General features: G+C 46.2%; 1 protein-coding gene across 4 annotated transcripts in view; it reads right to left on the bottom strand.

Annotated features, from left to right (window-relative positions):
• The window catches only part of kifc3 (kinesin family member C3), a 43,192-nt gene that overhangs the window by 15,559 nt on the left and 8,785 nt on the right, over positions 1-18,848 (bottom strand). For 2 of the 4 annotated variants that reach the window (XM_073464802.1, XM_073464799.1), the window contains exons 2-7: positions 6,652-6,772; positions 3,789-3,931; positions 1,966-2,113; positions 1,358-1,446; positions 633-698; positions 203-346 (exon numbers count right to left, since the gene is read on the bottom strand). In XM_073464802.1, the coding sequence (XP_073320903.1) occupies positions 203-346; positions 633-698; positions 1,358-1,446; positions 1,966-2,113; positions 3,789-3,931; positions 6,652-6,733 (672 nt within the window). In that variant the 5' untranslated portion in view covers positions 6,734-6,772. Of the gene's footprint in view, positions 1-202; positions 347-632; positions 699-1,357; positions 1,447-1,965; positions 2,114-3,788; positions 3,932-6,651; positions 6,773-11,437; positions 11,527-16,823; positions 16,871-18,848 lie in introns of those variants that run through there. The other 2 variants (XM_073464803.1, XM_073464801.1) reach the window with 2 other exon arrangements.

Below are 18,848 nucleotides of genomic sequence, written 5' to 3'. Positions count from 1 at the left end.
ATATACACCTGGCTGTGTGTGTATACCTGGCTGTGTATGTACCTGGCTGTGTGTGTACCTGGCTGTGTGTGTACCTGGCTGTGTGTGTACCTGGCTGTGTGTATACCTGGCTGTGTGTGTACCTGGCTGTGTGTGTACCTGGCTGTGTGTGTACCTGGCTGTGTGTATACCTGGCTGTGTGTGTACCTGGCTGTGTGTATACCTGGCTGTGAGGGCAGTGGCTGCAGCTCTCTGCAGCAGCGTCGAGGCTGTGAAGCTCTGAGCTCCTGCATGACTTCAGCTCCTGCTTCAGACGCTGGTTCTCCACCACCAGCAGCTCCAGCTGCTTCTCCAGGTCTGTCGCCCCCTACAGGACACACACACACACACACACACACACACACACACACACACACACACACACACACACACACACACACACACACACACACGTTAAATCAATACCTCAAAATGTGTTATGTTGTCAGAAGAGTCGATAGAGAACATGTACAATCAGTTCATTTACATTCTTGCATCCATGATACCTGAAGGCGGCTCTGTGTGTGTGTGCGTGTGTGTGTGTGCATGTGCGTGTGCGTGCATGTGTGATATATATTTATATGAAGCTGTGTTTTGTGGTCCGGCAGTCTCACCAGTTCAGAGCGAAGTCTCTCCACCTCCTGAGTCTGGTCCAACAGCTTCTCCTCCAGCTCCTCCACCTGCAGACACGTCGACATCACATCGAACTAAAACTCCTTCAACACTTTTTGTTTCAGACCTTTTTCTGAGAGCTGTTTTTTTACTCCATGCAAAAAATTCAACAGACAACATTTTCATAAAAAGATCTTTGTGACAGTGTGGTCCTGTTTAAATGTCCTCTTATATCTCCACTGCTCTGAATACAGATGATTCACAGCAGCTGCAGATCAAACCCACAGTTTGATGACATCAGTGAAACAAACCTGTTTAAGTGTCAAACTGGTTTCACGTGTCGTACTTATATGCAGCCTGACAGTTGACGCATCACCTGTAGATATACCTGTCAGAGGACGTCGTTACACACCCTCGACTCTAAAACTGAATGTTTGTTCACAGAACCGAAACAAATAGACGTCAAAGAGACTCAGCTCACACTCGACTGACTGACACTCTGATCCGTGTCAGGTCGGGAACTGTGAAGACGCTGAAATGTTAAAATACTAAAATGTGAACAACTTCCTGAAGAACTACTGGAAGTTTATAGAGGAGTGATGAAGATGTGATGTGTTTCCTGTCAGCAGCTCTACATGTGTGATGCGTTTCCTGTCAGCAGCTCTACATGTGTGATGCGTTTCCTGTCAGCAGCTCTACATGTGTGATGCGTTTCCTGTAGACGTACCTGTGTGCGCAGCCGAGTAACGAGCTGCTCTTCCTCTGGACAGCTGAAACGATCTAAAGGTTGTTCACCTGGCTGCAACACCCTCACACCTAAACACACACACACACACACACACACACACACACACACACACACACACACACTTATTATCAATGGTTCCCAGTGTAATTTAGTTTTCATGAAAATAACCGAGCAGACACTAAGAAGGAGGAGACTGACATGTTTGTTCGATCTCACGGCTGAAATGAAAACAAACTGTGTTTACAAGAAAACTTCCGGAGCATCTTCAACATGTTTGGTTTCTGATGATGATGATTTCTGCTTCTGCAGAACATCAGCTGGGTTCTGGTATCAAATACAACTCGACCAGTTCTGGATATTTTGGCCAACCTAGTTTGACATTTCTTGTAACTCATCAGTTAACATTTACACTGACCTGATGTTTTTGCATTAAGATCATTTGTTAGTTTTTGTTTGACTTGGTGATGAAGACCAGAGGACAGAATGTGTTCTCTGTTGTGTTTTGCTTAAGTTGTGACCGGACTTCGTGTCTCTATCTGTTCTTAACACATCGTCCACATCAGAACCTCGTGCAGCTGCGACCTCACCGTTGGGCGGAGCAGACGTCTGAACGCCTCCAACGACACTCGTCTTCTCCTGGACGCTCTGCTGCTGCAGCTGCTGGAGCAGAACGTGACGGGTCACTTCTTCAGAGCGGAGACGAGCCTGAAACTCACACACTTTGTCCTGTAGAGTCTACACACACACACACACACAGACACACACACACACACACACACACACACACACACACGATGATCGACCGTCATGTGGACTTCAGACTAAGCTGCTGTTTCTAAACACCTACAGCTCTACGACGTCAGCAGAGAGGAGGGATGACAACACCAAGAAGCAAAAGGAAACATGCAGAAGAAGAAAAGGGAGACGAGGAGGAGCTCTGAGCGAAAGCTGCAGCAGCTATGAGACAGTGAGGAGCAGAATGAAGGTTTTTACGTTGACAGGAGTCCACCAGCAAGACCAGGTGACCCTCTGAGACGGAGGACAGCGTGGAAAAGTGGAAACATGGAGGACAGAATGAGACGAGACAAATGAAGAGAGAAACGATGATGAGACAGCGAAACATTTAGTACAGACAAGATGTTGGTTTGTGTTCGGCTGCTGAACGAGTCAATGAATCAGTGACGTGCATGACAGAATATCCTGTGCACGTTTTCTCAGGACGTATCAGTCGTGTTTCATCCAGACGTGTCACACATTTTAACCACATTTCAAGAAAATTGGCAAAAGAAAACGTGAACGTTTGTTTCTATCCACTGCCGTCATGTGATTGTTAGGAGAGATCAGCAGCAGGTGGCGCCAGATCTCCTGTTGGAAAACCATTAAAACGTGCTGGAAATCTGACATTTGTGTTTGTTTCATACATTAATGTGAAGATGAAGACGTGAAGACGATCACATCACGGGAACAACAACAAGATCCAAACAGCACGAACAGCTGATCAGTCGCATGAGCTAAATGTTCGCTACGTCACAACTTATTTAGAAGAAATGTTTTCATTTCCCGTTAAGATCATTAACTCTAGTTTTTAAAGTTCGTCGTGTCAATCAACTTTTTTCTAAAGCGATACTTTAAAAAACGAATAAGAACACGTGGATGGAAACGGCTGCAGTGACGTGAGGCGAACGTGAACGAGGATCTCAGACGTTCACATGTCGGTTTATTTTATACTTTTAGGTCGTCGGTTTGTTTTCGTCTCCGTCCACCTGCTTGATGTGCACTCAGGTGTGTGTGTGTTAACCCTCACACACTTCTCTGTGTAGGGTTACTAAGATGTTTACATGAATCTCCATGGAAACATAACTTCAGCTTTAGGTGTGTCAGTGAGACACGACCGTGAGTCACCTTCAGCAAGCAGCCAGGTTAAGTTTCACTGTGTTCAACAACTCAGGTATTTTTATTGATGGAGGCATTAAACAGAGACGTTTCTGAATGTTCCTGTCGACGCACCAGAGTCTGTTTTTCATCTGTGGTCCAACATTTAAACTGTAGTGAACTCTTCATCCAACATGAGGCTAAATTAAGATCCAGATGCTGAATAAAGGCTGAGAGTTTAACGAGACTGAAGACAGAAAGTAACGCAGTTCATTTCATCCTCGCAACACGTGACGACACTCGAGCTCGATGAGCAGCCGAGGTCACCGTCACCACATGAGGATCCGCTGAACATCGTGCAGTCACTAAAACATCAGAGTGGATCAGCAGTGATGTCACAGATGTGATGAGCAGGTGACAGGAAGTCTCCCTGAGGTGTCAGAGTCGGTGCTGATGTCAGCTGAGAGTCAGCAGTCTGTCACTGCACACGCACACGCACACGCACACGCACACGCACGGCGTCCACCCTGTGTGTTACCTGGATGAGCAGCTGCTGGCTGGGTGCGTTTGTTTCGTTCAGCTCTGCAGTCAGAGAGGGGCGCTGTGAGAAGGCGGCGGTGGGCAGAGACAGGAAGGAGCCGTCGTCTTCACCATCACTCATCAGGAAGTCCACTGAGCTCGCTACGGACACACAGGAGGGACAAACTGAGCAAAGGTTTGGCACGAAGCCGTCCGTAGAGACTCTGAACTGAACTCGGCAACAGAAAAAAAAAGAAAGAATCAGTTTCAGTTCAAAGAGTTAAATGACCTGAGGAATCGTTTTCTGCGTTAGGTTTTGTAAAAACAAAAGAAAAATGATATATATATATTTTGACTTTGATATTTGTTTGACTCCTCAGCCTCGTCTGAGTCTCAGACCAGAGGAACAAACATCAGCTGCACGAGCTCGTCTGACTGAACGCTCAGCTCACATTGTGCTGCACAGAAATAAATGAGCTTCATTAACAGCTGCTGGTTAAACTCCACATACCTCCTGATGTACATGTGTACGAGGTTTAGTCTCTTAATGAGCAGAATCCATAAGCAGCTCAGTGATTATAATTAATGAGGTCAGAGAACGAAGCGACAAATAAAACCTGAACTCGACCCTCCTCCTGTTCCCCAGTAAAACCTGCACTCCTCCTGAATACCATGGAAACCAGTCCGACCAGATCACAGGTGATAACGGCTGCTGACACATTAACCTGTGTGTGTGTGTGTATGTGTGTGTGTGTGTGTGTGTGTGTGTGTGTGTGTGTGTGGTCACAAGTTTTCTACGAGGCCTCAAATCTTATCAACCTGAGAACAATCTGCACTCTGTGAGAGAAATCTGAGCATTAAAAAGACTTAACACACACACACACACACACACACACACACACACACACACACACACACACACACGTGGACTCAGACTGAGGAGAAACATGTTTTAAACTAAATACCGTTCTGACCCGACGCAACACGCTGACAGACTGTAAGACTGGATTATAAACACACGCAGGAGAAAATGCTGTGTTTGCTTTCTGTAGATGACACAGTGAATGTTGACTCTGCAGAAAACATCACACACACACACACACACACACACACACACACACACACACACACAGCTTAAATGGCAGTTTCTATAATTCATGTTTTTTTCAGTCAAACTCTTCAAAGAGCTGCGTCTGTTCTTCTTCTACTGTTTCTTATCAAACAGCCTGAAGACGTCACTTTGGAGGACTGTCGTCTGATCAAAAAATAATCAATAACTGTCAAGGCTAATCAAGGCTAATCAAGGCTAATCAAGGCTGGATGATGAAGCTTTAAGTTGAGCAGTTAGTTCTGAGAGTCCAGTCAGATTTCTCCTGACTGAAATCGTTCACGTCGTCTTTTATTAAGACAGAAATGTGGAGCAGCTGTTTGTGTTCAGTTTTAGCTTCATCTGATTGATAAAAAGGTCAGGGAGTAAAATAATCAATATTTTGGTTTCAGACTGAAACGCAGGTCCAGTATGTGAAGTGGTTCACATCCTGCAGGCAACAGACTGAACTTGTTAGAGCAGCTGCAGAACGTACTGACAGTAAAAAGAAAAGGTTTGTGATCCTGAACGCACCCTCAGTCATTATCTACTCATCCCCATGCTGAGGAAAACTAAAAGGCTCCATACAGCTCGTAATCCAAGAAGCCTGCAGAAGCCCCGAGACCGCTTCATTAAAGAGGAGCTCTTCTCTGTAGCTGCTGAGCTAACAGTGTTAGCATGCACCCCGTCTGAAGTGGGTGCACGAGCTCGACCGCACGTCGAGGGAGCGAATAACGTCTCCTCAGATCAGGTTGTGATCTCTTCTCTCCTGCAGACTGTGATCACAGCAGACAAGCTGAGTGGAGACATCTGATGTTTCTTTGGTCTCCAGTTACTCCACAGCTATGTTTTAAAACTCCACCAGACTCCATTATAAAAACCATCAATTTAGTGAGTTGTTGAGTCAGAAGAAACTGTATAAACTTTGTGAACACTGTTCCTGACAGTCTTAATTTTCTGACTTCAGCATGTTACAGCCTCGTGTCAGGCGGCGCTGCAGCCTCCTCACACCCCTCGATCCTGCATCCATGAATTAATAATCCACGACAAGTAAAAGACTGATATTTAACATAAAATCTTCCATTAAAGCTCTGTTATCACAAATTATCTTCATTTGATTTAAAGGAAATGTTCAGTTAATCTGCTCTCTTAATATAATCAGGATCAATCCTCTACAAACAAATCGTCAGAAAACAGCCAAGAAATCTTCAAAGTGACGTCTTCAAATGTTTTGTTTGGTCGGACCAACAGTCCAAAGAGGAAATCAACTCATTTGAGAAACTGACAGCAGAGAAAAGTTGAACATGTTTGCTCCAGAAATGACTGACAGCTAAACTCATGAAGATCGTAGCAGAGCGATCGTTGCAGCTCCCAACAAACCTGAACGTCTACAAACTGATATAAAGCTGACAGAGCAGATTCACAGGGAACCAAAGAGGAAACAACGTGAAGGAAAAACTCTGCCGGACAAAAGCTGCAGTGTTGAACCTGATCTGTCGTCTCCTGAGACGGAAACACAATCAGCTGAGACACAAACGCACACAAACACACACAAACAGACAGAAAATTATCATTAAGCTCACCTGGTCGTCCCCTTGACACACACACACACACACACACACACACTCAGGTTTCCTCTCCCTGTCCAGCTCCATTCATTACTAACAGGTATGACTCCACACACACACACACACACACACACACACACACACACACACACACACACACACGCAGCTGTCATGCCAAAAATGCAGCCACGCTGGTGTTTTTTTCCTGCGACAGACGTGCGACTCACCGTCCAATGAGATGTCTTTCTTCCAGAAGTCCTGCAGGCAGGGGGCGTGGCTAAGGTCCCAGGTTTTTCTTGTGCTGAACATGACCGCCGGGCTGAGCAGAGCGCTGGACCGCTGGACCGGCTGCACACACACACACACACACACACACACACACACACACACACACACACACACACACACAGGAAGAAAAGAACATTAAACCTGAGTTTTTCACAATAAAACAGAGGAATTACAGTTGCGAAAGTAAAAGTTTCTCCTTTGCACGTGAGTTGTTTTAAAAACTCTTTTGTAATATTTAATATTTTTCTTCATGTTCAGACTCAAACCACTGAACGTATCTCCTCACAAATATCTCTGTGGATCACAGCCTGATAGATCTTTCACAGTCCGAGCCCCTTCAGGCAGAATCAGGACCACTGCGCCCCCAAACTACGATTTGCATAAAGCTTCCTGATGTAAACCAAGAAAACAAAAAGAGGGACGAGTCATCACGTCACTGAATCTCTGGGTCAAGACTGTGGTGGCAGCTGTACTGAAGTCTACAGGAGCTGATGGAGAAACAATAAACCTCAACACATCTACGTCTCAATGTGCATTGAGACACGCAGCTAACGCTGACACTCGTTAGCTTTAGCTCTGCTTCACACTGGCACCAGACCAGACTCAGGCCAACCTGCTCCGGATCAGAGCCAGCAAGAAAAGTCGGGGTTAGCCCACTTGGCTAACAGCTCCATTAGCCTGGAGCTCAGATGGTGCAAAGCTGTTTTAATATGCTGAAGACTGTCAACATTACACCTGCTAAATATTAGCATGTTAGCTCTGTCACTGTGAGCAGGTTAGCATGCTGTTAGCATTTAGCTCAAAGCACTGCTGAGTCAGGGTACAGCCTTTCTACGCAGGCAGACAGGTGAGTCTACCTGAGCTGTGAGTCAGTCTTTCTTTACATTAACCTCCCCGGACTCTTCAGGTCTTTAACAGTCTCTGGCTCACCTGTGTGATCCCACCAATCAGACGACAGCCTCTGACCTGACCCTGCTCCGTCTGCTCTTACCTGGCGTCCACGTCCACAGTGAGGCTTCCTCTCTGACGGGTGGACATGGCGCTCTCTGTCCAGCCAGCTCTTATTGATCAGAGCTCCCACCCAGCCCAGCATGCTGCCTGCCGCTCACTCACATCCTCACACGTCTCCACTGGTCCCAGTCAGCCGGGCCACAGGACCAGTGAGCTGCTGCACACACACTGACCTGGAGCCAGGTAACACACCTGCAGTCCCTGGACGGGATTATACACATCTGATGTCAGAACAGCTGACGGTCAGGATGAACTCGTGTGTAATCTGTTAATCCTCGCAGCAGATGGCCTCGTTAACCCTCCACTGACCAGAGACGACTAAGAGCTTCATGAATGACTCAGACTCTCACTCTTCAACGTCCACCTGCTGACACTAAGAACAAACACTGTCCACCTGTAACATCAGCCATCAACTCCACCTTCAGGTCTCGATCACACTGAGTCGTCACCGTGGAAACAGTCGCTTCAAAAATCCTCAGAAAAGCACGTCGACACTGAAGTTTCTGTCTTTGACACAATATCTCGAAAAATATGGACATTTGCTGCCATGTTCGATACCACACGGTAAAACTGACATGAAGCTGAGGGTATAAAATTTTAGATTTTTATTAAAACTACACTTTATATACTTTAACATGACAATGAGCTGGTAGCGAAGAACAAAGACTGTAGTTAACATTAAATATCATACTCTCTCTCAAACATTTGTTTTTTCCCGCTGTTAAAAATGTTGGTCAGCTCGCGCTCCCAGAGGAGTGAGATGGTGCAGCTGCTTCCTGTTTATCGACACCGCAGAAAACAAGTATCAACGCTGTTTCAAGGATTCAGAATCAATATTAAAATCGATATCTCTGACAACACTACGTCTGTGCAGCCGGTCTGTGCGCAACAGGGTGATCAATCGTTATAAGGGAAAAAGCATGTGACGCGTTCAGGAACCGATATCGAGGTCAAGAAATCGGCATCAAAACGATGCAGAGCGCTCGGTGTGATAAACTGTCAGATATTAACGCAGGTCTGTCCGACATACTGAACCATGGTGTGGGCAGATACTCGATTCTGATTGGCTGCAGGGTGTCAATTAAATCTGTATTAATGCGCACCATTAGAACTACTTCCTGTTCAGCAGCCTAAAACAACGCGCCGTAGCCGAGATCTGAAATGAGTCCTCTGATTGCCACAAGAGGGCGCCTGCACCACAACAAGCTGCAGTAGCCGACACCGTCAGTCTGACATCACACGTGGATGGTCACCTGTTCTGAACACCTTCGTATTGATTGGTGGACGGTGACGTGGCTGCTGCTGTTTAACATGCTGTGAAACTATTTTTACTGTTTGTCGACCGTACACAGTTACTGACTCTGAAGTCTGCTAGCATGACGTTAGCTCTCTGGCTAATAGCAGAGCAGATGTGTTTGTTTAAGTTGTTTCTAGAGTCCGTCCTGTTTCCTGGAGTAGTGACCAACGGGTCCATCACGTCAGAACCTGCTGGGGTTGTGATGATGTCACAACCTCAGGTGGTCCTGCTCATGAAACACACATTCTGGCCTCAGTGTCGTCCTGATAATAAAACACCAACGAGGAGAAAGAAACACACATTCATCAGACGTTCAGACCCTCCAGGGTAAGAAGGTATTAAAGTGCTGGAGCCGCACACACACACACACACACACACACACACACACACACACACACACACACACACACACATTGTGAAAGTGCGGATTAGAGCTTTAAGATGGAGTAATATGCTGCCACACACACAGTATATGAACGTATTATTAGTGTTGACAGCTGCTGACACGTCTCACTGCAGACCTCACACTGCCTCTGAACACACACACACACACACACACACACACACACACACACACACACACACACACACACACACACACACACACACACACACACACACAGGAGTAAATGTGCTGATTCTGGTCGGCCCGTCGTGTGTTGCAGCTCTGAGGTTTCCTTCAGTTTATATTTTCCTCCTTCAGTCACTGATGAACTCGTGGAACGACGTGTTTTTTCCATCCAGAGTTTCCAACCAGCAGCCGACTGCTTCCTGTCTGTGAAAGCAGCTGGGAGCCGCACTGAGCCATCTGCTGCCGTCTGACACCTCCACGGTCCAACAGAGGCGTCTGAAAACTGACTACACACCTCGACACACAGCTCGACTCTGACTCTGGATCAGGGACGGTCCGTCACAGAGACACAGAGGTAGATTCACTCACTGACGTCAGCTGACAGGTGGTAAAGGAGCAGTTTGTAAGATCTGGTCTCTGTCCTGTGTTGCAGAGGTGTCTGCTAAAGTTAGCATGCTAACCAGCTAGCCTCCTCACACCCCTCTGTAGCTCAGAGGTGACAGTCTGACAGCCTGTAGTCTCAGCTGGAGATGTAAAAGCAGCCAGTTCACTACTGAGTCCAACAAGTCGACAACATGAACTCACTAAATGTGAAGAAAGAAATATTTTGACATCTATTTTCCTTCTGAACAGAAAAATACAACCGTCCACCGTCTGAACTCAAGTTTCTCTGACTGAACTCAGACGAGCTTCATCGCCTCGTTACCTCATCAAACACACTTCATTCAGACTGGACGTGTCTTCTATAGTCCTGGTCAGAGCCGCTGTAAATCGCCTCTGTAGTGTGTCCTCCGTCTTCACACTGACCTCCGTCGCTCTCAGAGGCTGAGCTCAGTCCCAGTCTGATGTCCAGACCTGACAACCATTCAAATATTTTTCCCATCAACAGAGGCGGATTCGACTCGGCTACTAGCTCCACAGCTAATTGAGCTAATTAGCTAAGTGTAACTAGCTGCAGCCAAGGCTAGCCAGCAGAGAGCAGCAGTTGTCTGTGTCTCTGGTGATACGCTGCCCCCTGTAGTTCTGGAGCTGCCTTCAAATCCTGGACATGTTTCACAGATTGTATCTTTAAACAGATGAAACATAAACCTCAGTTCTGTAGAGCAACACGGCGCCTCCTGGTGGTGGTTTTATTACTGCGTATTACTGTTTGTTCTTCAAAGCAAGTTCACCAAAATGAATAAAGACAGAAATACAATGAATCACTGAACCTCCTCCTCTCCCTCCTCCTCCTCCTCCTCCCCCCTCCTCTCCCTCCTCCTCCTCTAAACTGGGTCAAATCATCTCTTCCTGTTTTCTTTCCGTCTCCATGTGCTCAGAGTCAAACCCTGTCTGCTCACACACACACACACACAGACACACACAGACACACACACACACAGACACAGACACACACACACACAGAAAAATAAATATCTTGTGTTTTCTGAGCTGCAGTCGGTCGAGCTCTCCTCAGGACACCTGAACAGGCGGAGCTCAGAATAAAGCCAACAACACCACTGATGACTCTACAGAGCTGCAGCTGCTCCTCAGAGACGACAACACTCTGACCTCAGTCTGACCGTTAACTCAACACAGACATCAACGAGTCTGATTCTTCAGAATTCATTACAACAACTGAATGAAGCCAATAAATGTGTCACACTATGAGACCTGAGTGTAGCCCCACCCACACCTGCCACGACAGACGGGACCTGTGAGATACCTGAGCTGCCTGACGATGATGACGATGATGACGATGACCTCACAGTTTCAAATGTTACATCAATAAAAAAAATGTCTTTGCATGTAAAGAAAAACGAGACGATTTCTTCAGGCTGAAATCTGCAGTTTTCCTGTCCTTCACCTGCAGCAGCTGGAGGTGAGCATGATGTCTGTCTGTTCTCTGGCGTCTGACTGGTTCAGACATTCACCGAGCAGAACCTGCACAGAGACATTCACCGAGCAGAACCTGCACAGAAACATTCACCGAGCAGAACCTGCACAGAAACATTCACCGAGCAGAACCTGCACAGAAACATTCACCGAGCAGAACCTGCACAGAAACATTCACCGAGCAGAACCTGCACAGAGACATTCACCGAGCAGAACCTGCACAGAGACATTCACCGAGCAGAACCTGCACAGAAACATTCACCGAGCAGAACCTGCACAGAAACATTCACCGAGCAGAACCTGCACAGAAACATTCACCGAGCAGAACCTGCACAGAGACATTCACCGAGCAGAACCTGCACAGAAACATTCACCGAGCAGAACCTCCTTCTAACGTAATTAAAGCCAAAGATCTGCTCTGGTGGGAACAAACGTGCTTCAGAGCCGCAGAGATGAATCGTACGTGTGGGACTGATGAGATAATCACAGGAGGTCGAATAAAGAACGGAGTGAGAACGTCACCAGACAAAAGGAGGATTATCAGGACGAGTGAGTGAATCCACAGAGGATACAAATAAAATGAAATGAAGCTTCCTGCAGCCGAACACACGACGTGTATTCAGGTCATCAGTGGAAAGACGACTCTCTGCATCAGGTTACAGTCAGAGCTGCATCTCAGCGGATTAACCTCCGTCTCTATTCAACATGTCTGTTTCCTCTGCAGCCTCCATCCCTCCGTCCTCCATCCTCCGTCCTCCATCCCTCCGTCTCTCCTCTTTGTGTCGCCCGACCGCTCGGTTCTTACCTCCCTCCCTGCGGCCTCGCCGTCTCCATCATCGCCGCATCCTCTTCCTCTCTGCAGCGTCACACCGACACACAGCAGCAGGATCAGTGTCACCACCACCCGCCGACCCCCTCCACTCTCACACACACACACACACACACTCACTCACACACACACACACGGCTTCCTCCCTCTCTGTTACCCTAGCAACAGCACAGCAGAATCACACCTCCTCCTCCCCCCTCTCCCCCCTTCTCCCCCTTCATCCCGTCGACGGATAAATATTTCAGCATCAACTGAAGCGTGAGGAGCAGCTCCTCCCCCGACAGTGTTCAACAGCCCCGAGAGTGTGTGTGTGTGTGAGTCTGTGTGTGAGTGTGTGTGAGTGTGTGTGTGTGTGTGTGTGAGAGTCTGTGTGTGTGTGTGTGAGTCTGTGTGTGAGTGTGTGTGTCTCTGTGTGTGTGTCTGTCTGTGTGTGTGTCTCTGCCACATATTTTCATTATTATTTTCTCGATCTTTTGTTCTATAAAATGTCGAGTCTGTATATTTTATTTAGTGTATCTTAGTTTTTGTTTATCATTTGTTGTTTTCGTTGTTTCAGTTTCTTGTTTGTTGTTTCAAACTGTTTGTTTTGTCCAAACATTCATTGTTGCACATTTTAAGATCATAAAAGAAAACCAGCTTCAAACACAGTCACCACCAGGTGGAGACGTTCTTCTACATTATTTAGTTTTATCTGTTTTCAGCAGCTGGATGAGCAGGAACAGCTGCATGTGTCAGATCACTCACTGCAGCTTTGACTCGGTGTCAAAGTGTATGATGACTTTAAAAAGATAAAAATCTCAATGAATCCTAATATTGAATCACTTCAGAGTTACGATCATCGGGTCAGGACAGCGTTTCGTGCGGCCGCTGCAGAATCTGTCACTGTCGTGATTCAGAGGTCTGTTGTTTTTATGACTGTTGAAAGGAGGTCAAACTCTGTTCAAAGTGCTGACACATCAAACTCACTTCCTGTGTCTACAGGTAGGACTGAGGGACAAAAATAAAGTAAGTCAAAGGAGAGACATCTGAGAAACAAAAAGTCCTGGAGGAAGACGGGCCAGAATCAGAACCACGCAGTCAAACTGCAGCTCGTCTCACATACATACATTTGTGCTGTGGACGAATAACAAGCCGCCCCGATTGGACGGAGAGCCACAGAGTCCAAAACACAGGAAGCTACTGCAGCTTATTATCTTTGATTGGATCCGTCTGTCAGTCCGGAGACGAGACGACGTCACACAGCTGATGACACACTGTGGACACGTCCCACCGACAGTCAGCAGCTCCTTCACAAACATTTGATTTAAACAGTTTGTTCGCTGACTGAAACACTGAAGCGTCCTGCAGCAGGAGAGTCTGACCTCCCGTCAGAGCTCAGATTAACATCATCAGATGGAGAGTCTGTGGTTACGTAACTCTGATCTGACCGACAGACATGTAACAGGATTTTAATGTTTCACGTCATGTGATCAGATGCTTCACATTCCTGTGAGGAACCAGGACACGTCAGATCCAACCAGAACAAACGACTCTTTAAGTTCCCATGAAGACAAAGTCCATGTTTCAGTCTCAGACTGTGTCTCATCTGTACTCCAGCATCAGGCCGATCAGGCCGACCATGACGCTCTGTAGATGTCCTTAATGGTTAATTTCCTTTTCCTGAACTCTGGGTCCATCTTTGAGTCTAATAAACATCCTCTTACTGTTCATGATGCTGTCATGGATGTATGTGTGAAGAGTTTCTGTACAAAAACAACTTTAATCACTAATTTTGGGCGAATCTGGATCAGATTTCATGGAGACGTTATTCTCTGTCGTCCGGCTGCTCTGCCTCAACTCTGGACCGATAGCTTTAATGTTGCTATAGTAACTGCTAACTGCTGCTAACTGCTGCTAACTGCTGCTAACAGCAGCCTCTAATGAGGTTTTAAATAAAGGTTTAAAAGAGCGTCACTTCTGGCTCGGGGCCGTACGCAGCCTGAGAACGATGGAGGCAGTTGGGCTTTAACGGTCCTATTTGGTGGCAGCAGCCCGGTTCAGCCACCAAAGTCTCTATTCACTGTTGTCAGTCGTGGACCGCTAACACCATGGCGGCGTCACAACGCACATTTAGCCCTGTTGGTATCCACACGTCCCTCCAAAAAAAACATATGGTTCCTCTAACTGTTTCATGACGATTCACTGACATCCGTCTGACAACACACACCTGGTGTTCAAACAGGACCTGTATCCGGATACATCATCTGGAGAACATGTGATCCAGTCTACTCTGTTCATCTACACCTGATCATGTATGTATGTCTGTATGTCTGTATGTCTGTATGTATGTATGTATGTCTGTATGTATGTATGTATCATGTATTCTTGTTTCTCACTGGGGTTTGATTTCTGTTCCAGTTGGCAGCAAATCAGCTCCAGACTCCGGAAACTTTATAAACTGTGTAAAACTCTGTCTTCAATAAAACTGCTCCGGTCAAATAATCTACGTTAAGTTACTAAATAAATAAATATTATGTCAGTGTCTCAGTGGAGGCGTCTGTGGCTCCATAGAGCAGATGTATAGTTACTGATTACAGGCGGCTCTCGCGGTCTCGCTCTCTGTCGCTCTACTTGATGTCAGCTAACACAAACTTCTGCTTCAGTGTTGAGTCCAGATCACTCAGAACTTTTACACCCTGTGTTTTTCCTCATCCACATAACGAGTTCTGACACGGATCATATCTAAAGACCTGGTGTCGTCTGAGAGATTCAGACGAGTCAGCGCTGATCAGCTGTGACTCGTGACATCAGACAGCGTTAGACACTAAAGACAAGATGCTGCACAAAAAACACCAACACTGATAATCGATCAATGCTTAATGTAAAATCAATCACACGAAAGGACAGAAACAAAAAGCTGGATGTGGACTTTTGTTTGATTAAAAAACATTAATTTAAGTGTTGGTTTGATTTCTTTGTGCTCCGAGAATTAAAACGTAAACTTCTTGTTTTGTGCTTGAAAACGTCGGTCGACATCACCGAGCTGAGTCTTCAGCACAACATCACAGCAGCTGGTTAAAACTGTCCACCTGAACTTTGTTCTGGGTGACCGGACAGCTGTCGACCAATCAGAGAGCAGCATAAAACGATTTAACCTCCAATGAAGTTTAATGTTTAATGTTTAGTGTTTGTTTACAGCGACTGTCAGCTGATCACGATTTATCACGTCTTCATGTCTCAACACTAAAAAGTTGTTTGTGTGTCATCAGCTGTGGATGAAGTACTCTGACCTGCTACTGAAGTAAAAGTACTGATACAGCATGTACAAATACTCCATTACAAAGTAACTACATTCAGAGTTTTACTGAGGCGACAGCAACAATAACAAAATGTATCAAAAGTAAAAAGTGCTGAATGGAGAAAGGTTATTTATATGATCAGATTATATCAGACAAGCTAACTGTTTTGTCTTTATGATGTAAATCTGTTCAGTCACAGAGACTGAAGCGTCAGATCGCTCCGACACTTTAAGGTCCATCAGTCTTTACAGTTTATCTGCCTTCTACTATCTACATCTTATTTTAAATATCCGACCGCTCCAGGTGCTGGTGACTTTACAGATTTAGATTTTACAGACAAAATCCGTCTGTAACCAAAAAAAGCGGCACAAGACTAATGAAGAGTAAGAAGCAGAGTTAAACTACAGAGTTTAATTCGCCTGCATGCTGATGAACGCTGATTGTTTGGAGGCGAGGTGAAGCAGAGCGGCTCACGACTCTCCTCCCGTCGTCTTCTCTCATTACAGTCTTAATGACACAACAGCAAAGTTTAGAAAAAGTTTGTTTTATCTGTGGGACGACCGGAGGCGTCTCATCTGAGATCTGATGCTGAATCTCCCAAACTCTTCTTCTCCTCAGCCTTTAATCAAGAAGAGTTTGTTTCCTGGTTTAATAAACCAGAGTGAGAACAGACGTGAGCTGTGAGTCGTATGACAGAAGTATAACGTCTAACTTCCCCTCAAAGCTTTGAATATTCACAGGAATCTCACTGAAGCTTTGACGCTCCAAAGTGTGATTCAGGATTCAGTGACCCTGCTGTGTACTCGAGTAAATGTACTTTTCCATCTGTTTGTCAGCAGCACGTTTAATCTGTCCTGCTGGTTTTCTGCAACTTGTTTTTTAAGCTGCTGTAAAAACAAAAGTTCAGATTTCAGTTTCCATGTTCTGCAACATTCTCAACATTTTCTGACAATGAAAGATTAAAGCACTTCCTCCGGGTGACTCGTTGTTTTAGCTCCGTTTGAGATAATTATTATAAAATGATGGTGGTGATACTGTCGGTGGGTCTGTGTGTGTCTGCGTGTCACTAACAACCAACAGACTCCTGAGGCTCTAAATCATCATCAAACCAGACTTCTGTAGGTTAGACATGGAGACGAGGGCAGCAGAAACGTAGTGATGTCCATGCTGAGAAGATATTTTTTTGCAGCTCTACTCAGATTTGAAGTTGAGGAAACTCTTCGGTCTGAACCTGATCTCCATCTGCTCACCTGAACTCTCTTCCTGCTGTCAGGTACGTTACGCACGCCGCCTCCTCGCCTCCGCTCTCCCTCAGCTCTGCAGCTCCTCGGCCCTCTGCGGTCCACACTCTTCACCGGAGCGTCTCCACCACCCCGGCCCTCGGGGACGCCTCCATCCTCGGGCCGACCTCGCTGCCCCGCAGCCTCCGAGCTCCTGCTGGGCTCCACGGCCTTGTTGTTCCAGCTCTTGAGGAGGCTGTGGAGGGTCAGGACGGCCAGGGTGCACAGGACGTACATGACCCCGGCCCACGGGTCCAGATCAGCTCCACTAAACTGCTCAGATCAAAGGTTGTTTGAGGACGTTCAGCTTCATCGTGTCGGTCCAGTCCAGGTGAGAGCTGAGCAGGTGTCCAGGTTACATCCTCAGTCTGTTTGAATTAAAATCTTCCTCCGAGCCGAACGAAACTCATCGGCCCAGTTTTAATCCTGCTGCTGCGTTCAGGTTGTATAATCCTCTGCCTCTCTCCCTTCGTATCTCACCTGCTTCACCTCTGTCCTGAGCCCCGCCCCGTCACAGTCCACATTAGATTTCCACGGAGCTGATAAAAACCTGAACCTTGTCCCGTCCTCTCTGCTGCTGCTGCTGCTGTCGTCACGTCCACAGTTACCTGACAGGTAACCAGAGCCGGCAGGAGGCAGCTTCAGTTTCTCTGCGTAACTCAAGACGCTCGACTAACAACACGTCTTCATGTCAGTTTAACCCTCACGAGTCTCTGATGCTGCTGCAGCTGCAGATACGAGTCAAAGTTCAGAGCATCAAAATAAACAGAGACTGACTTTACAGCCAGAGTCTGATCTGACATTTCACACTGAACAGAAGCTGTTCTGTGTGAAGTCACACTAAAGGAAATTAAACAACTCAATTCTGTCCGATTTACAGTTTTCTTTGACTAAAAAAACATTTATTTAAAAATGTCACCTGGTAGAAACTGAGTCTGATCTCTGACACAGTTTAGATTTGTGTTTGACTGAACACGACGATGCAAACTAAAAAACTCAATCTTCAGGTGATGATGCAGAGCTCCACAACAAACAGCAGATAAATCAGCCCGCGTCAAACAGAAACAGTTTGTCCTGTAAAAGTGTAAAAAGACTCCAGAGGGTTGTAAAATTTGAGCTGTACAAGAAACTTCAGCTGCGTCTCTGTGGTGATCCTTTAGTTTTCAGAATCTCTTCGTCTCAACAGAAGTTTTGATTCAAAGTGATTAAAATCAAGAAAACAAGACGTTTCTGAGGCTCGTCACCCGGAGAAGTGGAGATCCAGGTCCTCTGGAGTCCGTTAACTCTTCCTCCATGTTCGCTCGACCGTCGTCCTCCTGGAGTTTTGTCTCTCTCCTCTCGCTGGTTCGTTAGCTCGTTAGTGGAGTCTGCGTTCTGATTGGACGAGCAGCAGGTCCAGAACAGAACAGTAACGACCCGTCACGCTCGTCTCTCTGTCCCGTTGTCCTCTGGGACACTCACACAGATTAAAGCTGAGGCCGGTCGGCTCTTCACCTCCATCAGTGACCGACCCAGAGAGAGAGAGAGCCCTCCACTCTGTGTGCACCTCGCTCGCCCCTCCCTGTCCCGGGACCATCTGTTGTTGCTGCAGGATGAAACGAGCCGCTCGCTGATGATGTAACATGATGATGATGATGATGATGATGATGATGATGATGATGATGATGATCCAGATTTACATTTAATAACTTCTACATCACAGAGTTTGTTTCATCGTTTCACATCTGAATCAATATTTTAATCTGTGTGAGTACTCGAGTACATTTAGTCGATTACACTTTCATTACTTTCACTTTAAATTTGTTATTGTCCAGTAAACATGTTTTTTATGACACTGAGGTGATTTATTGTTGCACTTCAATAAAGTTGAGCAGCAGAGATGTCCTGTCAAACTTCAGAATCACTGGATCCTACATTTCCCATAATGCAACTGGATAACATCTTCTAATACAGCCTCCCTGCCTGTTTCCAAGGACTAATATTCACCCAAAACAT

The sequence above is a fragment of the Pagrus major genome, chromosome 4 (genome assembly GCF_040436345.1).
Source record: "Pagrus major chromosome 4, Pma_NU_1.0".
Lineage (NCBI taxonomy): Eukaryota > Metazoa > Chordata > Actinopteri > Spariformes > Sparidae > Pagrus > Pagrus major.
The sequence above is the reverse complement of the archived record's forward strand: the minus strand, read 5'-3'. Positions and strand labels throughout refer to the sequence as shown.